The sequence below is a fragment of the Nematolebias whitei genome, chromosome 5 (assembly GCF_014905685.2).
Source record: "Nematolebias whitei isolate Nwh7 chromosome 5, NemWhi1, whole genome shotgun sequence".
NCBI lineage: Eukaryota > Metazoa > Chordata > Actinopteri > Cyprinodontiformes > Rivulidae > Nematolebias > Nematolebias whitei.
The window spans coordinates 27,137,668-27,161,032 of record NC_056502.1 but is presented as its reverse complement, the minus strand read 5'-3'; the positions used below and the strand labels follow the sequence as shown (position 1 = coordinate 27,161,032).

The following is a 23,365-nucleotide window of genomic DNA, read 5'->3' as shown; positions in this document are numbered from 1 at the left end:
TGTGTGTCTGTGTCTATCTGTCTGTCTGTGTGTCTGTCTGTGTGTGTCTGTCTGTCCGAGTGTCTGTCTTTCTGTCCGTGTGTCTTTCTTTCTTTCTGTGTATCTGTCTGTGAGTCTGTCTGTCGGTGTGTCTGTCTGTGTGTCTGTCTTTGTGTCTGTCTGTGTATCTGTCTGTCTGTCTGTCTGTGTGTCTGTCTGTTTGTCTGTCTGTGTGTCTGTGTGTCTGTGTGTCTCTCTGTCGTAGACCATGTGCCTCCTGTGCAGGAACATGTGCTGTGTCTATCAGAGACCACATTGAGGATGTTGACGCTCTAATCACACGCTTCACTCTCTCTCTGCCTCTCAACAGGAGGATAACAGTAATTATTCCGATGCACGTACACATGGCCGTATTGACAGTAATTATTCTGATCAACAGGCTGGTTTCCTCTCAGGATCAATGCATTTTAAGAAAAGCACCAAGACGAGTGGAGGTGGAGAGATAGCATGGCCACATGTGGTGCTGCTAAGAGGCACCGCTCACTGGACAAATATCACATCCACATTACAAAGATATCAATGTGCACCGTTGTGGTCACACATCTTGGCAAAAGTTAACAATTAAAGGCAGCCTCAGAAGAAAAGAAGCTGCTTCACATTTATAGAAAGGGTAGATGTGTCGATAATTAAAGCATGAAGAGGCTATCTTTGTTATTTTGCTGTTTTGGTGCAGTGAAACCGCAGGCAATGACTACACACACACACACACATTGGGGAACATAGTGTGCTTTCTGTTAGGCTGTAAAATCTGAAGCTGAAGTTTCTAAATAAGAACCTGTTAGCACTGACTGACAACATCTAAGAAATCAAAACAACATAATTTAAATCATTTGAGGACATCAACTTATTTATTTAATAACTTTTATTTAACCAGGTAAATTCCACTGAGGTCTCAGATCTTTTTTGAAATGTCCTCCTGATCCTGAAGGCGTCACAACATGCATGTTTTGGACTGTGGGTGGAAACTGGAGAAAACCCACACAAACATGAGGAGAACATGCAAACTCCACACCGAAAGACCCCAGGTCCAACTGGGGATTGGACCCAGGACCTTTTTGCTGTGAGGCAACAGTGCTAACCACTAATCCACCATGCTGTGGAAAAAAAAAAAAACAAGTTACTTTCAAATGAACATATTGGCTGAGTGTGTATTATTAAAGATCCATGAGCATAAAGTTTTTAAAAGTTGAATGGGAGTGTTATAAAACTGCAAGTGATCAAGTCAAATAATTAGATCCCATATTTAAGATAAAAAATAATAATTTACTTTCCACTTTTGTAAACCAGAAAAACAAAAGTGCACATAAGTGATGGGAGGATGGAGAGAGCATTGTATTATTTGCAGTATTGAGGGTGTTTGTTAATGTTAAAGATTGAACCAAGTCACAATTTAATGTTCTTGATTCACTGGTCTGTCAATGATTCAACCCTATGGTCATTGTGAAAAGAGGAGATCCTGCATCCAAGCAGATGAAATGAGCTTTCTTCTTCGGGTGGCCGGGCTAAACTTCAGAGATGAGGAGCTGCCCTTCGTTAGGCAGGAGCTCCGAGTAGAGCTGCTGCTCCTCTGCATCAAAAATGGTCAGCTGAGGGGGGCTTCAGTCGTCTGATTAGCATCTTCCTGGGTGCCTCCCTTTGGAGGTTTACAGGCACTGGGGGGAGTCCCTGAAACAGATCCAGACCTATCTGAAGGGATTTTGTATCCTCCCTGGCTTGGAAATGCCTTGGAATGCCTGAGGAGAAGCTGAAGAGTTGCTGGGGAAAAGTATATCTTGGCCTTCACCCTGGACTTGTTTTCTCCATCAGGAAGTAATGAGTAAGGAGGATCTGATACAGAGAACAGGATACAATAATAATAATAATAATAATAATAACAAAAAGAAAAGCTAAAAACAAAACTAAACGGAGTACACGGAACAGACAGGTAGATGACCAGGGTAATATTCAAGTAACAAACAGGACTAGAGAGGGAAGGAGAACTAAGGGTGTAAATCGCCAGCTTTACCACGATACGATATTATATTGATTTGTCTGTATGACGATACGGTTTTTCTCGATATCACAAAGTCTGTCACAATACGATTTCGATTCTATTCGATTCACAAGTCTGCGATCGATATATTGCGATATCAAATGCCCATCTCATTTACATACAAATACATTTACAAAAACACTTCAAATATGATTTAACCATTTTATTTCTGTTATTACAGGCACCAGGCATTTAAATAAAAAAATAAAAAAACATTTTTTCTTAATTAATGAAAAAAAAATAATAATAAATGACCTGTTCAGTATAGTCTCACATTTCTCATGTTTAAGTGCATTTTTTAAACCAGTTAACTTAAAAGTGTCCTGATTACGTTTCAGTTATAAAGAAATAAAAATAGATATTGAGCTTACATAACATGGCTATCAATGCCGGGTTTCTTCTTCTGGTGAACGGACACATTTTTTGTGTTTCCCGAGTATTTTAACTCACACTGGCACCTGTTGCATACGACATGAGTTTTGTCTGTTGAGCCGTCCTTCTGTCGGGATCCAAAATATTTCCACAGAGTTGATTTAAATCCAGCAGGAGATTGAATTTCATTATCTGTGTTTTCTGCCTCGTCTGCCATGTTGCTGAGGTGGCCGCAGAGCGCAGCCGCGCACGGAAATGATGACACAGACGTGCCTTGAGAATTTCAAAATAAAAGCGTATTTTAAAGATGATTATATGAATTGATGTTTTAGTTTTGCCACAATATAATTTAATCATTAATCATTTAATCGATGTATCGATTTAAATCAATGTATTGTTGCACTCCTAAGGAGAACAGGGTGTATAAATACTGGTAGACAGGGAGGAATGATTTGTGCAGAGTTGACTGAGTATGAAGGAATGATGGAAATAGGCTCATGACACAAGGAATGCCACAACATAAACAAGAAAACATGGTAAAACACAAACACAACAACACAATGAATAAAACAGCAGCAACAAACAAGCCCTCGGGGCCATGACAGCCTCCAGCCTTCAACCATGGACAATCGTCAGAAAATGGATGGATGGAGGAGGATAAAAAAGTATGCATCAAATGTTGTCTACAAATTAGGTGAAAGGAAAAGGTGCAGATGGAATAATGTCAGTAATTTGTCTGCTTTGTGCTCCCTACAGGTGTGGGTTTCACAGTCATACTCATTTCCCTTTATGTTGGTTTCTACTATAATGTCATCATCTCCTGGGCACTCTTCTACCTCTTCTCGTCGTTCACCAGTGAGCTGCCGTGGGTCCACTGCAACAACACTTGGAACAGTCCCAACTGCTCCGACTGGGTCGAGAACGGCTCAGTCAGCGACATTTACAAAGCCACGCCTGCTCAGGAGTACTTTGAGTAAGTTTGCACCATATCCATGGCTCTATATATTTTACTTCTAGTATGTGTCTTTTGCACTCAGTGCACACTTCTCAATAAAGAGATAACAATAGTCATTACATTTAAAAGACAATAATCACGCATTTCTAACTTTTGTAATGAATTCTGAGGCTGGTTCTCCCAAACACTGTTATAAAATTTACATTTGTACTTTATCATCATTATTTTTACATCATCAATCTGTTTAACAGACTACTTGTGTAGTTTTATAGTTAATAGAAATACATTTTTATGTTTTACTTTGTATATATATGCTTCAGCCTAAAGATGAGTTAGCTTCAGGTTCTTTGTATGTAAACCCACAAACAGAAAATCAAAGAAAAGTTTCACATCTACAACTCAAACTCTGCTCTACATGTGGCTGTAAACTGTCCCGAGTAGTTATGTATGAACTTTATGTGAGTGTTTTCATAAAAGCATTCCTTGAAAATCTGAGATATGGATTCAGATTCATATATATTAAACATAATATCTGGCTTGGTAATTGAAGGTCAGATGTTGGCCACTTAATTAAATAATTAGTTACTTAAATTACAAATTGTTGTACATTTAATGGCAACTTTTATGGAAAAAGGATGTCTTTTCCACAGAGAACTGGAGCTACAGCTCTGAAAGGTCTTCTATCCTAACCTGTGCAAGGATCTAATGTTAAAGGGATAGTTCAGATTTTCTTTAAGGATTCAATGATTTTTATTGTTATTCACATCACATGTGGTACATGAGGTGGAATGAAACTATGTACACAGGGTCCCAGTTGCATCCATCAAAAATACAAAGTACAAATTGTAAATAAAAACAGTAGTAAGATCCGAGAAATGAAATAAGAATATACTACATTCATTAAACTAAGAATTCACTAAGCACTAATGGTACAAAAACAATGTGCCAAAACAACAGCAGCACGAACATGAGTCTGTGTGAGAAGATGAGGACGAATGAACACAGCAACATGAAATAATCAGCAGCATGAGATCAGCATCATGGATAGTCAGCAGCACATATCAACAATCAAGTGGCATTACAGTGATGTTTTTCACATAGATTATCCTGGTTAGAGATTCATGAGTCTAACAGCCTCAGGGTAGAAGCTGTTCCTCAGCCTGGTGGTTCTACACTTAATGCTCCTCAGCCTTCTGCCTGAGGGGAGCGGGACAAAAAGTGTGTGTGCTGGGTGAGTGGGGTCCTTCATGATACAGGTGCATTCTTAGATGATATTCTGTGGAAAAGCTATGAACAGTTAATATTGTCCCTGTTGTATGTAGCTTATTGAGCAATGTTGGGTTGGAGGGTTGGAGAGATGGAGTTTGATTCTGACGGGATTGATGAGCAAATGGTTAGTCTGAGTGAGGCCAAAATTAAATGGGTTAAATTTCTCCAGTCAATAAAGTCCTAGTGGTTAATACAAATACTGTTGTAGAAACCACTTTCTGTTTCACTTTGCACATACAATCATTTTCAATGTTTATGTGCAGTCAAAAGGAGCGGCGGCAGCTAGATGTAGCACTTCTGGTGCAGCCTGGTGCACTTTTTGCAAGAATATAATTTGAGGGTTTATGAAGTCATGTTCACATGAACCAGCAATCCACATTAATCCTGATTCTTTGTGGTCCAGCTGTTCACCCATCTTATTTTTCTTCAAAGCGAGGTTACTCAGAGAGTTATCTTCAACAGGTAACATACTGCTGTTCAAAACCTTTTCACAGACTCCAGTTTCTTAGGAGCTTCCAAACCTGGGTGTTTCCATTGAGACCTGAGGAGGTGCAAAACACAATCTGTTAGAAACAGGATGGCCGTGACAACTCGGGGCTGTGACTCACCAAATCTTCTCTTTTCTCAGACGAGGGGTCCTTCATATTCAGGACAGTCATGGTATTGATGACCTGGGCCGTCCGCGCTGGCAGTTGACTTCCTGTTTGGCTGTGGTGATTATTCTGCTTTACTTCAGTCTCTGGAAGGGTGTCAAGACCTCTGGGAAGGTAGGACATGTAGCAGCACGAGTTATTGTTTGGTACCCAAAGAAAACCCCGGGCTGCTTTACCGTCCTCTGTCAGAGTCATGGATCACTTGAACTGTTTAATAATGCAGCTTTTGCTTCTTTGGTATTACTTGCATGAGTGTAAAAGTTTGTGGGTTTTCCTTTTTCTTAGTAAATGTACACTTTGAGCATGATGTGTGTTGTGTGCCTCCTTCAGGTCGTGTGGATCACGGCCACCATGCCCTACGTGGTCCTGACTGTGCTGCTGCTTCGCGGGGTCACCCTGCCTGGAGCCATCGATGGCATTAAAGCCTACCTCTCGGTGGACTTCCTGAGACTCTGCGATGCCAAGGTGAGTGCCACCAGAGGAGACAGAGATGCATGTGAGGGGAAACGGGTGGAGGGTCCTGAAGAAGAGGGAGGTTCTGCATGAGGATGACAGCAGTGGCAGAAAGCCACTTTTAAAGCAAGACTTTGACATTTTGAGGTATTCCCACACTAGCATTTAACTTTGTAAAAAGCCCTCCATTTGACTCAGTTAAACAGGGTTTAAAAAGCTTGGTGTGTGCCTTTTGATGTATATGGTTGACTAAAATTATGCAAAAGTGGACAGATGACTGAAAAATACTGTAGCACTGCATCACTTGGAATCTGCTGACAATCAGAGTGACAGTGCTCAAAGTCACACATTACAGACACATTTACTACAATAATCTCACATAAATGTCATGATTATGCCAAAGTGTTGCAATGATAAAACATTTTCTTCAGATTATTTATTAATTTTTTTTTTTAAGAATGAAAAATTGGTGGTCATTGCCTGGGTTTGATATGTGCACCTACTGGAATTCACCATGTCAAATTTATATTTTTACGTTATATTGAAAGAAAATAAACATGAATATGAAGCTATTTCTGCAAATTTACACAAACGTTTTGCTTAAAATGATTGTTCAGGTCTCTTGAAGTGAAATTTTGTAGAAGTTTATGAACTATTAATATTTTACCTGTAGCAGATAGTTATTTTAAATGCCTTAGGACCCATCTACACTGTTCCAAGTGTTTTTTTTTTTCTTCTTCTGTTTATCTATTTGTTCTGTTCACGTCTAAAATAAATAAATAAATAAATTATCCATGCTGTACTACGAGGTGGCACGAATGCCTACCTTGATTATGTTTCGAAATACAGAGAGACAAATTGGCTAAAGCCTTTTCCTGAAACAATTTTAGTTATTTTTTTCTTCTGTTTACCCTTTAATATGCAACAGAATTGAGATATAAAGACAATCTATTAAACAAAAAACACTCCGGTGTGTTTTTTTCCACACACAAAGCATCATGACAACAGGCATGTTTAAATCAACGCTGCTGAGTCATCAGTTCTGAAAAGTTTCATCTTTTGAGTCCAAAACAAATTAATATCTAAATTTGCATTATGCTTAACGTTTTTAAAAACCTCTGTTTTTCTCACCAAAATGCATTTATTGTGTGAACGCGACATATAGAATATTTTAGGTGTGGCCTGCATTTGGATAAACAGATAAACAGGATTATCATACATATGTTTTAGCAGAAATATCACTGGAATACAAACATCACGGTGTTGTAAAGATTTATTAAAATGCACTCGCAAAACTTTTGATACGGGACGTGTTTTAGCGCAGCAGTCCACTGTGATGTTACTGTGACCTCATCTCTCTTGTGAATGAGATGTCTGTTTAAATAAATAAATAAATAAAAAATGTTGCCGCACTCTGACTGGCCATCAGCTCGTCACCCTTTTCAGAATAAAACTTTGTTCCTCCAAACTGAGGCCTTCATAACAGCTACATATCTACAATAAGATGATTTTGCAAAACCTCCCTTTTCAAAAAAGTCTGAACTACACCTTTAAGATATGAGCAGTTAGTCTCTGCTCGGTGTATTTTGTTGATCAAATAAAAAACATTGACCGTCGATGTTAGATAATGGAACAAAGATGAAGGTACTAAAAAATAAGCAACTTGTTTATACTTTTTCTCTTTATCAGACCTTTTTATCTAACAGCTGGTGTTATGGGAGGTCAATAAACAATATGAAGAAATCCAGTCAGTGAGAGAGCAAGATGGAGACACCGACGGCAGCATGGGAGCTGTTGGGAAATTAGATTAAATAGATGCATGGAGCAGTAATTTGCAAAATTACCCCCCAGTATTCACATGGGTCTTTCATCTACTGCTGTTGAATGAGTTTCCTGCAATTATCTCTAATAACGGCGTTTTTTCCCTCTCCTGTGCCTTTTGTTCGCCGCTTCTCACAAGTGTGCTCGTTCTGTCGCTCCGCAGGTTTGGATCGAGGCCGCGACGCAGATCTGTTTCTCTCTGGGAGTGGGGTTTGGTGTGCTAATTGCATTTTCCAGCTACAACAAATTCAGCAACAACTGTTACAGGTAGATGCACAGGGGGCGAGGCGGGTGGGGGTTCATCAGGGCAGGAGGAGGGGGAGAACTTTCCTGCAGTGGAAGCATGGCGCCGCCCCAGCAGGTGAATCAGAATAACCTTTGAAGCTCCTCTAAAGCAGCGACGTCTTTCACAGCAAGCTGTGTGACGGCAGGCTGTAACGCTGATCGACACTGCTGCACGCTTTGAAAAGTCCACACAAAAGAAAGAATATCTCATTTTTTCATGTTTGTAAAAAAATAACCCAGTCCACCTCAAAGACTTTTCATTGACGTAGCCATTTGTAGATCAGCACAAAAAGCTCACGAGTCTGCACGAGAAACATGTGCTCCCTTTTAACACACTTTAAGAAAGGATTGCCAAATTCAAACTATTTACTTTATTAGGTTTCAACAATAATATCTGTCACACATTACATTGACAACAAGATCTGAAAATGAATAAAAACAAAAAGACTCATGTAAAAGGGAAGAGTCTTACAAACGCAATACATTTCTTACAAGAAAATACTGCACACTATGAATACTTTGTGGACAGATATTGTGTTGCTCAGTTTTATTCACTTTTTCTACTCAAATTTTTAACAGTAACACATGAATACCCACTGTGCCACTAGGAGGTGAGAATTTACTTGAAAAACATGAAAGTATTAAGAAAGTAAATGCTTTGCTTGGCTAAAACTTCTCCTTAAATGCCTTTTTTCTGCACCTTTAGCAATTCTTTTTCTCAGTTTTTAACCATTTCAGCACAAGATCAAAGTCTGACAGCAACAAAATAATATAAGGGTAAAGTGAGACAAACTCAGAACAAAGCTCCTCATTTGATAGTTTAAGAAGTGACAGTTGTCATGTACACATGGCTGCTACGCCATTGCTTCTGAGAAGCCAAACAAAAGTTCACGCGTTAGTTTTATTCATGTTTAATAAAAATGAATAAAACCAACGTTGACCAAAGAGCTTCACAATGAAGGTAAGAACAAGCTAAACAAAAATAAATTGAATAAAACTAATCAGACATTGAAACAAAAATTGAAAGTTGAAAAGTTGAAACTTTTCTCACTTCATTTCACTCCATCCTGGAGTGAAATGAAGTGAGAAAAGTTTCAGGAGTGATTTGTGATTAAAGAGTGTCAGTAAAGGTCAAAGGAAAAGTTTACAAAACTGTGGTGAGACCAGCTATGTTGTATGATCTGGAAACAGTGACATTGACAAAAAGTCAGGAGAAAGAACTGGAATAGCAAAAATGAGTTCAAGTTCAAGAATCTTTATTATCCCCAAGGGGCAATTTGTTTCTCAGTCAGTAGCACACAGAACATCCATACTAGACAATACATTGAGATGTTAAAATAACAGAAATCATTATTGTTCGTTGAGAAGCCTGACTGCTACAGGGATTAATGAGTTTTTCAGTCTGTTGTTTCTACATCTGGACTGTAGATACCTGCGTCCAGAAGGAAGCAACCTGAACTCACCATGGAGTGGATGATCAGGATCTGCCAGAATCAGCCTGGCCTTGTTCACTGACCTCGCTTTGTGTAAATCAATGAAGCTCTGTAGAGCTACGTCAGCAGATGTTGAAGATGTTCAGGTTCTCCTTAGGAGTGACAAGAATGGATAAGATTATAAATGAGATCATCAGAGGTACAGCACACATTGAAGAACTGGGAGATAAAGTTAGAGTCCAGACTGAGATGGTTTCAACATGTCCAGACTAGAGGAGGACAGTGGGTTTATTGGTAGAAGGATGTTAGAAATGCAGCTGCGAGGAAAAAGACAAAGAGGAGATATATGGATGCAGTTAGAGAGGACATGGAGGTAGTTGGAGTGAGGACACAGTGAGATGGAGGAGGAGGACTCGCTGTGGTGACCCCTGAAGAGGGAAAAGCCGAAAGAAGAAGAAGAAGTCATTGAAATAAAAAGCAGACTCCATAAACTATTTTCAAAAGTCACTTTGGAAACTGGATATTCATGTCAATTTCTTTAAATTCAAAAGCTTTACTTGTGTGAGGACAGGACAGGCAAACAAAGCAGAATTGTTTATTTATTTATTTGTTTTTTATCTAGAGTAGTTTGGATGGAGCTTCAAACTTCTGAAGTCAAGTCACAAAATGGACTGTATAAATGGACTGTACATATAGTGCCTTTCTATCTGATCAATATACTCTAAGCGCTTTACACTACAATCTGTGTCCTCACTTACCCATTCATACAGCACTCTACATCTCTACAAAGCTAATTGAACAAATCATTCTAAAGAGACTAATCAGAGCTTTAGATCACATCCATACACCAATGGGACACACATCAGAGGCAATGAAGGGGTTCAGTGTCTTGCCCAGGGACACTACGGCATGTGACTGCTGGTGGATTCGAACCCCCAACTCTCGCAGTGGAGGACAACTGCTCTAACCACTCAGCCACAGCCACAAAAATGAACTGCATCATCCCGAGAAGTTGGAATTTTGACCTGAAAAGTCCAAGTTTTTTCACCAAATCCATCCTTAAAAATACTACATGGCTGTCTTGCATTTAAAAAGGGACAACATCTGCATTGATAACTTGCTGGTACTCACTTCTATCAGTTTCTCATTAAATCAGGCCCCCACATGTAGCTTTTATCAGTAAACATGTTGCTGTAGTGGTTAAACATTAAAAAATGCTGGAATGATTTGATCAACTTGTATTGCTAATTATCGTTAGCTCGGGAGCATAATAATTAGTGAATCCCATGTTTTTTTCCAACTCTACCATGAGACACAATTAAATAAAATGAATATCTGATTTATTTACTTAGTTTTTTGTCTGTTTTATTTTGTCCAGAGACGCCATCATAACCAGCTCCATCAACTCTTTAACCAGTTTCTTCTCTGGCTTCGTGGTCTTTTCCTTCCTTGGGTACATGTCCCACAAACACAACGTGGCTCTGGATAAAGTTGCTCGAGATGGTAAATTACAAAAGTTCAACATATCCATGATTTATTTTTATTAAACACATCAGATATCATTTGTATTGGTGGTAATACATAATACATCCCCGTACATGTCTGGTCACAGGGTATCTGAAAAATGAATTTCCAAACAAATGCAAAATACAATAATATACAACAACAGTGGTGGAAATACACAATATAACTTGCACTTTTTAAGTATTATGTATTACTGTCCCCTGTCATTGAGCAAAATGGGGGAATTGGAATAACCCCCCCATCTGTTCGCCCATCTATCCATGCATGTTTTGAGCACAATAATCTAAAAAATAAGTGAAGTAAAGTACAAACTTTCATTTTTGTGTGTGGCTGCACCTAGGCATTAGAAAAGTTCCTTTAAAAAATGGGGTTGCCAGGTCAAAATCCAAGATGGCCATCATCATATACAGTACAGTAGTCCCTCGCTACTTCACTGTTTGTTTATCATGGATTTGCTCTATCGCGGTTTTTCAAAATAAGATTGGACATAACACAGTTGTCTGATTGATGGATGAGCCGCATGACCAGCATGGAATTTGTATTTAAAATAAATTATTTACAAATTTTTAACACCTGTTCCACATTGGCCCAGCCCAGAGCTGAAGGATAAATGTCCTAGTGCAGCTGATCAGCTGTTCACCGTGCAGAGTGGAGAAGTGGGTGTGGCCAAGAACACTTGCAGGTGGCAAAGAGCAGAGGAAGCAGGGAGCTGAAATCACGACATTCTGTGCTCTTTTAGAGCGTTTAGAGTTTAGAAACATTGTTTAGAATATTGCAAGAGTGTGGGAAGGGTTTAAAACGCCTTTTTATAAAATAATAAAATAAACTACTACTTATTACTTGTACTACTATTCCTACTTTGCGATTTTTCACTTATCGTGGGTTTTCAGGGTATGGATCCCTGGCAATAAACAAGGGACTACTGTATATGTGTAAACTGGCGACTGCTATCATTTGAGGAAACGGCAATTTCTACTATTTGTATTGCTTAAAAGTAAATTTTACTCAAATTATTGGGGTAGTCTAAGATTAATCTATGGGGGCCAAAGCCACCATTGGCCACCCCCTGGCTCCTCCATTGTGCCTGGTCGTGGATAAAGTTGTTTCCTACACTCTCAGGACCTGTCACTCTGCGCTGCCTCAGGCAAGAAAAATAAAAAACCTCCCCTGTTCTTCTCCACACTGTAACTCCTACCCACTGGGATATCTTCTAAAACCATTAAGGTTTATGTACTTACATCCTCTGTTCAATTCCAGTCCAGAAAAACTTCATAACCTCTTAAAAACTACAAACATTCACAATTTTTTTTTTTTTTTTTTCAAACATTCACAATTGAAATCCCTCAGCGACAGAGGACACTGCTTGTTCGCACTGTTTTTGTCTTTGTGAGATGAATTACCTGTTCTGTTCTTTATGCATGTTATCAAAAAGACAACTTAAACGTGTTTCTTTGTTTTGTTCTGTTTGTTGACCAGTCCATCCAGAAAGCTGCAGTATAATCGCTGTTTCATTTTCTTGACTTCTCCAGGTGCCGGGCTGGTGTTCGTCATTTATCCTGAAGCTATAGCAACGTTGCCTGGATCATCAGTGTGGGCTGTCATTTTTTTCATCATGCTGTTGACACTCGGTATCGACAGCGCCGTGAGTACAAACCAACACATTCACTGTTAAACTACTGGTTTAGCTTTAGTTTTAAACTTTGCCCTGGTGTGGATCACTGTTTCTGGGTAGTATGGATGTCATTGTGCAAAAAAAAAAAAAAAAAAACTAAGACATTTCTGTCAGATATTGTTTTTCTTTTTGCCTCTGTGTAGGAATCGTGCAAACCTCTGCTGTTAGACTCTGACTCTCCTGTTTCCTGTCTTAGATGGGTGGTATGGAGTCGGTGATCACAGGTCTAATCGACGAGTTTAAATTCCTTCACAAGCACAGAGAGCTGTTCACGCTCTTCATTGTTGTTTCCACGTTCCTCATATCCCTCTTCTGTGTCACAAATGTAAGTCGTCTTTATCCTGGGGAGTCTCTTGCATGACATATTAATGATAAATATGCATCTTTTAGCAGGGACCTCAAATAAATCTGTGCAATCCTGATAAAAATCCACTCTCCCTCTTAGAAACAATGACAGAAATGAAAAGATGCAATCCAAGTCATAATCTGAATTAATTTACCATATTTTCCGCAGTACAAGTCACTCCGGTGTATAAGTTGCATCAGTTCAAAAATGTCTAACATGGTGACAAAAACCATAAATAATTATTATGCATCACCACTGACGCGTCGTGTTTGTTATGCGTCACCGCTGAACACCTGGAAACGTGGGCTGGTTTTGTTCCAAAAATCGATTGGCTGCCAAAATGGTGGCTGCAGGAGCATGCATGGGAGGACTTTAACAAGAATTCAACAAGATTAACACTAAAAAACAGTTATTTATTTGCTTGAAATTATAACAAGGTGTTTCCCAGTCAAACTTTTCCTTAATAAATGCACTTTAATCGTCAAATCAGCTGCATTTTGCCTGGGCAACGCGGCGAAATGCAGCTGATTTGACATTCGATCCAGGAGTTCCGGAGCGAGACGAAGGTGGTTGTATGGCAAGCCAAGTGTCTCATTAATAGCCCCTTTTACCTATAAATGAGACACTTGGCTTGCCATAACGTTTGAGGGCCCGCTAGCGGCTGCAAATGGTAATGTTTAATATTTTTCATGTCAGAATGAATGAAATCATCAGATCTCAGCCAAAAATTGGATTATAAATATGGAGGGAAAAAAGTATATGAGTCGCTTCGGTGTGAAAGTCGCAGAACTTGCAAATTTATGCAAAAAGGTTAGACTTATACGCCGGAAAATACAGTACACTTAAAAGTAATTTTAAATGTATTTTGCATGGTACAACTGTCAAAGATTGACATGTTTGTGCACTTTCAGGGCGGGATGTATGTGTTCACGCTGCTGGATCACTTTGCAGCAGGAACATCGATTCTCTTTGGAGTGCTTATTGAAGCCATCGGCATCGCATGGTTCTACGGTGAGAGAGACGGAGCAGAGAAAAACACTGATTTATTCCTTTTCCATGGCCAGCAAAGCTGATGCTTTATTAAGTGTATGATGAGACATCTGCTGGTCCTGGCGTTCTGTGCTGCAATACAACAAACTTTGATTAGAAATAAAAATCCTGCAGCTTGAAGGCACATTGTCAGTAATAGCGCTGGCCTCTTCAGCCTCTGCCTGCCAGTGCAGGGATATTTGGGCTACTGGTGATGTGGAGCTCATCAAATGAACAAATGGTGAAAATAGTTGATCCTTTGAAACCTTTGTGCCCACTCAGCAGTGTATCAACAAACAGGGAGAAGTTACAGCTGGAGAACAACTTCAGTTTGTCCCATTCAGGAGACAAATAGACGGACAGAGTTGTGGTTTGATTGACCAGTTCCCTTCAAGAGTCAGGTTTTAGTATATGTGACACTTTTTGTTAAAACAATGGATCAAATTTTGTTACATAAAGTACACAATTTATTGACTATATTTGTGTGAATATTTATGAAGCATTCACACTATTGTGATCCATTTTTCTTCCGTACATTTTTTGGCATCCTCCATGTTCCACAGTTTTTGTGCAATTTCAACAATTCATATATCAAAACGTTCAGCTCGTTCAGGAGAAGGCGATATGACGTTTGGGGTGCATCTTTAGCTTTAAGAACTATTTAGCCTTTTCTGCAGCTTTTTTCCCATAGAAAATGAACTGAGTTCATTTTACACAAATCTTTAGATGTGTTTACAACCTTTTACTGCTCCTTTTACATTTTGTTCTGGTTCAGCTTCTTTCAGCTTCCTTGTGCAAATTTTAGCTATTTTTCTGCTACTTTCAGCTACTTTCAGCTGTTTTTTTCAGTTGTTTTGTGCTCCTTTTAGATTATTTCTACTAACTACAACAGTTTTGAGCTTCTTCTAACATCATTCTGCTATTTTTAGCTTGTTATGCTTCTTTCGGCTTATTTATGGTAGTTTTGGCCTTTTCTACTATTTCATCTACTGTTTAAATGTTTTATGCTCATTTTAGCTTTTTCAGCTAATTCCACATTTTTTGCACTCATTTCAATTTTTTTGCAGCCTAATTCACGTAACGTGCTCTCTCCACTTCCTTCTGGTAAATTAAGCTTATTTCTGCCCCTTTAGCTGCTTTTCAGCTGTTTTTTGTTCATTTCTTTTTTTTCATATAATTTCCACATTTTTTTTATCATTCCTGCTTCTTTCAGCCTAATTGAGCAAATGCTGCATATTATTTCTGTTTTGTCTGCTAACGTAAGCTTTTTATACATTTTTAGCTACCTTTTTAGCATTTTAATTAATTTCCGCTGTTTTCAGATAAATGCAAGTTTTTTGTGGTAATCTTTGCTCCTTTCAGCCTAATTAGCTTTCTGCTAATGCCGGGATTGTTATGCTAATTTCAGCTTCTTTTTTAATTTCTGTTAGTTTCAGCATTTTCTGCTATTTCAGCTACCTTCAGCTATTTAACTGCTTTTTATGCAAATTTTAGCTTTTTCAGCTAATTTCACTTTATTTTTCAAATAATTTCAGCTCTTTCCACTTCTTTTTGGTTGTTTAAATGTTTTTTCTGCATTTTCAGCTACTTTTCATCTGTTTTTTGCTAATTTAAACTTTTTTAGCTTATTTCCTAATTGTTGTACTCATTTCTGCTTATTTAAACATAATTCAGCAAATATTGTTCTTTCTTCCTTCTTCTACTAATTTATGCTTGTAATTCCTTTTTAGCTCCAATTCAGCAAGGTTTTTTTAGCTAATTTCAGCTGTTTTTCTGCAACTTCTTCAGCAATAAGCATTTCCACTGCCTTTTCGCAGGAGATGTAATTTCTCTAGTTGATTATATTTTAGTGTCTTCTGGGGACAACATGGAAGAAATATTTTAGTTCTCAAGGTGGAAAATAAAGAACTAAAGGTCTGGAAGGACTTTTTTTATGTCTCTTTAACCTGACTGTGGAGAGTTGAATATAGGAGTGCATTCTAAGATGGCTCCAGGCGAAGGGGTCAACATATTGCCCCACTTTGGTGGGTCCTGACCTTGGCAAGTCAGATAAATCAAGCCTGAGGCCTCAGCAGGCTTTTTTCCCACTGTCTTTATGAGTGCTGACAAGAACCATTGACCCCTGGCTGCTGCAGTCTTCTGTTCTGTGTCCGCCGCTTCAGTACATTTAGTTTAGCTAGTTCCTTGCTTGTCAAACTAATGTCTTTTGGACATAAAGGTATTTTAAGAACTGTACAAATAAAAAAATTAAATACGGTAACTGTTCAATCATTTAGAAGCAAGATTAGAGCAGCAGCTATTACACTTAGCTCTATAAAATCACTGATTTATCTGAAACTGAGATTTGCTACTTTAATTACTGTGTTACTGTGGAAAAGTCGAGTGGACTAAAGTGGTCTTGATCAAAAGTTATTCAGATTCAATGAAGGTTTTTAAAAACCTTTAGTTTTAATGACTTTTTGTCCTCTACCTGATCATGTTCAGTTGATTTTTTTGTTTTTTTTGTTAAGCCAATTAACTCTGATCTGTCAATCATTCAGGAAAAACAAAATTCAAAGAATTAACCGTTATTGTGTTTATGCGCAGCGTAAGGCCAAATGTAAATGGGCTCTTTGTAAACATTGTTACAAAGATACAATTCCCTGTTTTTCTTTGAGTTGAATTTATCAGTGAAACCTTTAAAATAACTATTTTTTCACACTTTCTGGTCATAACTTCAAGATACTGTACATCTACTGAAGATTGTTAATTTAGGCCTGAAACTTTTGTTCTCCACTTTTGTCATTTTCATAGAAGCACACAGTGCACAATAGGCTCATGTACAAGGACTGAATAGAAAGTGTTTGATAAAGCAGCCAATATTAATATAATAAACCTAGACAATTTTTGAAATACGTCCAGAGAGTCTGAAGAACTAGGACCACTTTCTTAGGTTACAAGAAGGTCTGACTGCTTTGAAACTAAATGTTGAGAAGTTGGTTTAAAACTTTTTCACACACCTTTGACCCCTGCTCTTCCTGATGCCATGAAGGTATGACAGAGATTTCTATGCTTTAGGAGTGGATCGATTCAGTGATGACATCAAGGAGATGATTGGCCATCGGCCAGGCCGATACTGGAGGCTGTGCTGGAAGTTTGTCAGCCCCTGCTTCCTCCTGGTGAGTTCCACAAACCCTGAACATGGAAATATATCAAAGTATCCATGGTGGGGAATCTGTATGTTTATTCTAATGTACAAATGCCTTGCACTGTTGGCAACCAAAGGACAGCCCATTTTAGAGCCACTTGGTGGTTTTTACTATGTTTATTTCAGTGCCGGCCCAAGCCTCCATGGGACCATAAGCAAAATTTAGTTTGGGACCCTCTATTTCTGCTAATAAGGTGGATTACTGCAAATGATCAGATCATTCACTCACCTAATATAAACGCATTGCAACTCTGACAGCCCTGTTTACATAATTCTATGTGTGTATATCATAAAAGTAACAAAACAAAAACAACAAAAAAAACACCAGTATGCAATGTATTTTACTGTAAAAGTGTAATCTGGTTTATTATCTTCGGTTCCAAAGAACTGCAACAGTAATGTTCAAAATAAGTTGTACTGCAAGATCAACAACAAACAGATAAAATAACTAAGATGTATAAAACATATATTAAACTTTGCAAAAACAGACAAAATTTGATTAAATAAAAAACTAAATATCAAGAAAATGCTTAAATAATGAAAATGAAACATTACTTGAAACCACCTAAAAGGTTTAAAAAATGCATTTAAAGTTGAATAATTAGTTCTTAAAATTATGTAAATGTATGCAACAAATGGAAAATGCTGAGCTGAAAATATTAAATAGAATCATATAGAAATCATTACCAAAAAAATGTTTTTTTTTTTTTTCAATTCCACTTAGGGGGCCCCCTAGTGGCCCCGGGACCCTAAGCAGCTGCTTAGTTTGCTTATGCCTTGGGCTGGCCTTGGTTTATTTGAGAAACTCACCAGAGGTGCATATCTTTATTTCCCTCAGTTTATGGTTGTGGTGAGCTTTGCCACCTTCAACCCTCCTAACTATGGCTCCTACAAGTTTCCTCCATGGGCTAACATGATGGGATGGTGTCTGGCCATGTCCTCAATGACCATGGTGCCGCTCTACGCCATCTACAAACTCTGCACGTTGCCTGGAAAGTTTTGCAATGTAAGTCAAAACTGTGTTTGGGACAAAAAAAAACAAAAAAAACTTTGGTCATGTTTTGTCATTTGGAAGGTTTACTGCTTGAGCAGAGGCTCTGATCTTTCTTCTTTAACAGCGAATTGCTTATGCCATCACCCCTGAGACCGAGCATCATCTGGTGGAAAACGGGGAGGTTCGGCAGTTCACTGTAAGTGGCCCTCAATCATTAATATGTGTCTACACCTTATTACATCTCTAAATGCTTTATATTTGTTTACTTCTTTATATCTCTTTAAAAGCAGTAGTTCAAATCTTTTGAAGTTTGATTCTGAAGAAGAGTCATGAACATTCAATATCTTATCTGTTGTAGATACTGTATGTTTCTTTGTATAAGTCACAGTTTTTGCATAATTTACATGCCCTGCAATTTATAGGCTGAAAAGGCATATTTATGGATTTTTTTCCCCCATATTTATAAACAATTTTTTGTCTGAGATATGACCGTTTTCATTCATTCTGACTAGGAAAAAAAAGAGCAGTACCACTTTCAGCCACTTGATGGCAGTAGAGTAGTAATTGTGGTATGGCATGCTGTTGGCTGTTGTATCATGTAATAGGAAAACATGGCCATCCATCCATCCATTATCTTTTGCCCGCTTCTTCCATTTTGGGTCACGGGGGTCGCCAGTGCCCATGTCCGGCAATCACTGTGCGAGGGGCGGGGTACACCCTGGACGGGTCGCAAGTCCATCACAGGGACACATAGAGACAAACGAGACAAACAACCATTCACTCTCTCACTCACCTAGGGACAATTTTAGAGTTTCCAGCTGAACCATTCTGGTGAAATGCAGCTAATTTGACCATTAAAGTGCATTTATTAAGTTGTTAGACTGACACACACCTTTGTTATAATTTCTAGCAAAAAAATAATTGTTTAGGTGCAGTTCTTGTTAATTTTTGGAGAAACGAGCTGCGTTCCTCCTTCCTTTTCTCTTCCTCTGCGTGTTCATGGAGCACCGAGGCAGCAAACAATTTTTTAAATACAGCTGATTTGACCATTAAAGTACATTTATTAAGCAAATGTTAGATTGATACACACTTTAATATAATTTCGAGCAAACAAATAATTGTTTTGATTAGGATTGGAGACAGGTGCGACGGGAGCTGCACAACAAGGAGGGGAAAACACAAGGATTACCGAAATGACAGAAATTAAAAAACACAAACACAAAAATCCGACAAAGGGCTACAAAATGTTATATTCTGAAGTGGTTACAAGATGTCAGCAGTCCATTTCTGTCTCGCCCTTATCTGACTAGCTCTGATCAATCTGGTTAATGTAACACTCTCCTTCTCCAAATTGAGGTTAATTGTCTATCTACAACAGGTGAGATGTTATTTGTTTGTCACATTTCTGCAGAAATCAGCAGAAGTGCCTGTTACATCAGTTTTTTTTATAATAGATATTAATGCATTTTTGGAAAGACAAAATTATTAACAAATTGGAAAAAAAAACATGCTGCTGAGATGAACAGTGGTTGAAATAATGTTGTGCACAGTAACAGGAAGTGATGTCAAAGAGGAAGACTTGCAGGTTAACAGAGCATTGCCACAAGGGCTATGAGTAGAGAAGAATCTGAGCTTTCTTTAGATTATTTAGAGTAATTTAATTAGAGAAACAAAGAAGAGTCAGGGTTCAAATATGATTGTTTTAATAAACAAAGAGCATGAAGTTAACCTTTTTCAACCTTTTTCCTCTCTGATGTCACTTCCTGTTTCACTTTAGCTGCATGTTCATAAGAAAATGTGCTAGATACGTGACAAGATTAGTAAAATTGTGTATTATGCCAATATTTTTTTAAACATTAAGATGTTTTCCTCCACTTTTTGCATTTATAGGATATGCACATTACATGCACTTCGCTTTGTGTTTAGAATTTTAGATTTGTAAAATGATTTACTTCACGAGTATCCTGCATTTTTGTTTCACAGCTTCATCACTGGCTGGTCATCTGAAAACTACAGACAAAACTTTTTAAAGGGTGAAAAGAAAGAATGTCTGCTGAGGGAATGAATGAATGAACAACAGAAGTCTAAAGAGCTCAGAAGAAGACGGCCATTTCAAATGATTACAAAAAAATCACAAAAAATTATGGTAGGTGAAGCTTAAAAGTGCCATGAAACAAAGAAAGTAATGACAGTGGTATTTTATTTTGACTGTGTGTATGTATTAAGCTTCCCTTCTTCACATGCTGACAAATGAAATTCAGTCAAACATCAAATTTATTGTGTAGTCTGAATTTTCCGTAAACGCAAAAGTCCTTGAACGCATCTTATATCAGTTTTAAACCAAACCACCAAGCTTTTTTTTATTTTCTTGCATTTAAGTCAATAAATGATGAAAGCTGCAGGTGAACAAACATAAAACAGTTTAATATACTTTGTGTCAAGTCCAACTTGGCTCAAAGTTAAAGCAAAAACAACAAAATCAAACTCGTCATGACGTTGAGGTGCTATGCCACCCCCTGTTTCTTACTTGCTTGCTGATAAAATTCAAACAGAAGGTCAGCTTCATCTTTTTTTTTCTGTATTGTGTGTCAGTGTTTATCAGGCAGAGTTGACTGAATTAACTGAAAAGTAACAATTGACATAAATGTTGCTAAATCAGTCCTTACAGCTCTGATTCATTTTTCATTTTATTTTAAAGACTGTTATGACGTTATCACACTTCAGTAATTTCTGCAAAACTGCATTTTTTTGAGCTCTCCATTAGCCAACATAAAAATCACCAAAACAAAGTTTATCACAAACCTCCATTGTGGCAATTAAAAAAATGCTGCATTACTCCAATTATACAATTATTTATATATTCCACAGCCCCTTTAATTGATAAAGATACACTGCATTATTATTACATAACCAAGAAGTGAACTAACACCTAAATTAAACTTTCAAATAAGAAAACTGTGGAGCCCCATAAAGGTCAGGAAAATAATTTAAAAACCACATGAGCAGTAGCTGGCAACACGGTTGGGTTAACTTGTGATTTATTTGTGGTATACATTTCCTCTGATGTATAAAGAAAGATTGTAATGTGTTGCAGTAGCCTGCTGATGGCTGTTACACCAGGTCATTGTGGCCTGAGCTGTGGTTGCTCAGGGACCTGTCTTTGTGTAATGATGGGTTTACTGGTTCAGAATTATATCGAAGCCACTGTTTTCCTGAAATCTTGAGGTCCATCTATGCTGCATCAAAATCCAACATCTATCTAAAACTGTTGCGCACAGAGCACCTTAGTATGTATCCGCTACCGTCCTCGTTGCAGTCATGTAGAGCAACAGCAGCTGAACACTGCTAATGACCAGACTTTTAAACAACAATGAGCAAGGGGAATAAATTGTGTAGAGGCTGTTGATATGACAGGGCGAACAAAGATCCTTTGTTAAAACTCCACCCATTCATCCATTTTCTTCACCTGCCTTTTCTTTCCAAACTCCACAGCAGCTGGTGTCTATTTCCAGTAGTCGAGAGGCGGGGGGACACCCCTGGGCAGGTCTCCAGTCCATCACAGGGATACAGACAAACAAGACCAACATACAGTCACACTTTCGCTCTCACTTAGAGACAAAATCCACTCATGCACAGATAGAACATGTAAACTCTGCCCAGAAAAGCTGGGAGGTGAACCTGCAACCTTCTTGCTGTAATTTCACAGCCTTATCAACTGTGCCATCTGAGCAGAGAAAACATCAAGCACATTCTAACCACATAGCAAAAGTTCTAAACATTTGAAGTAGTTGTATTATGAAAAAAAAAAAAGCATTGAATGTTCCACTTGCTGTAGATATTATAGCTCTTTGAACAAATTCAGTTTTGGAGAAATGCAATTTATTCTGACACTGTACTCATCAATGCTTTGTCACAGTGAGGTCAAGACCAAACTGCAGTGCTGCTGTCCAAAAACAATTCCAATCTCAATGTTTCCCTGTCAAAAAATTCCACTATCCTCTATGGCATTACAGTATGCACCTATTCCTGGATAAATAATAATAATAAAAAAAAACATTCCTGCCTGAAGTGTCCCATGTAGCACTGGATGTGCTACAGCTAGCTGCTGCTGTTGCTGGTTGTCCTTGCAAAGGAGAATATTAAATGAGAACTTAAATGGATGTAAAGGCTTATAAAACAACATTTTGAAATATTGGAGATTGGAATTGTTTTAATGCTAGCAATACAGAATGCAGCCTGATACCTTTAAAATGCACACATGGGACTTTTAGAGTACATACACGGTACCTTTAAAGTACATACCTGGTACTTACAGGGTACATATCTGGTACCTTTAAATTACATACCTGGTACTTACAGGGCACATATACGGTACCTTTAAAGTAGTTATTTGGTACTTACAGGGTACATACTGAAAACAAAACTGGTACCAACCAGGTGCAAGTCACTTCATAATACAGCTCGGTACCTTTAAGTAACCTGTATGTAACCCTGTAAATGACAGGTATGTTTGATCAATACCAGGTATAAAATCTGTATGTACAGGGTAACAAGTCACTTTAAAATACAGATTGGTCTCTTTATATACCCTGTAAGTACTAACATAGGTATGTTGTAAGTACCATATACATACCTCCTAGGTAAAAGGTACCTTTTCAGTAAGTGCAGGGTAACAAGTGACTTCATAATACAACCTGTCCCTGAAGGTACCTTTTAAGTAGCAGGTATGCTCTCATCACAGTACCCTGTAGAGACAAGGTACATGATACATGCCATATCTGACATACCTGGTAAGTACCAGGTACATACTAGATAAGCAGTAAGTGCCAGACTATATTAAGTATTGCTGTGGTTTTAAACTGATATATCGTCTTTGATCTCAGCCCCACTCTGACTAGCTGTGAGCTCATTATTCTTGTCAGAAGTTAAACTCTGTTTCTCCAAATAGCTTTTCTTCACTCAAAATACAGTACATCTACAACTAGAAGCACTCGGAGAGCGCACACCTCTACCAGGATCCAGGAGTCACTCACTCAGTAACATCTTGTGCACAGACAAGAAATAAAAAAAACAAAATTCCTGAATGGTGATCCAGATCACCACCAAAATCTAAATGTTTGTTCTTTGTGACAACCTCAACATTTCCTGAAAATTTCGTGAAAATCAGTTCATAACTTTTTGAGTATTCTTATGCACAGACTTCCGATAACCTCCTTGGCGGAGGTAAGGTGATATATTTATTTCCATAACCTCTCTGTCCAAGCCCACTTCTAAAGAGTTGATATAAACATAAAAGTCCAG

At 38.1% G+C, this 23,365-nt stretch overlaps 1 protein-coding gene across 1 annotated transcript in view; it reads left to right on the top strand.

Annotated features, from left to right (window-relative positions):
• The window catches only part of slc6a3 (solute carrier family 6 member 3), a 36,280-nt gene extending 16,209 nt beyond the window's left edge, over window positions 1–20,071 (top strand). Inside the window, exons 4-15 of the mRNA XM_037677263.1 lie at window positions 3,200–3,416; window positions 5,296–5,434; window positions 5,651–5,785; window positions 7,758–7,861; window positions 10,691–10,815; window positions 12,366–12,478; window positions 12,705–12,833; window positions 13,766–13,865; window positions 16,941–17,041; window positions 17,909–18,076; window positions 18,189–18,260; window positions 20,048–20,071. Coding sequence (XP_037533191.1) covers window positions 3,200–3,416; window positions 5,296–5,434; window positions 5,651–5,785; window positions 7,758–7,861; window positions 10,691–10,815; window positions 12,366–12,478; window positions 12,705–12,833; window positions 13,766–13,865; window positions 16,941–17,041; window positions 17,909–18,076; window positions 18,189–18,260; window positions 20,048–20,071 — 1,427 coding nt within the window. The remainder of the gene's footprint in view (window positions 1–3,199; window positions 3,417–5,295; window positions 5,435–5,650; window positions 5,786–7,757; window positions 7,862–10,690; window positions 10,816–12,365; window positions 12,479–12,704; window positions 12,834–13,765; window positions 13,866–16,940; window positions 17,042–17,908; window positions 18,077–18,188; window positions 18,261–20,047) is intronic.
• Window positions 20,072–23,365: the final 3,294 nt, after the last annotated feature.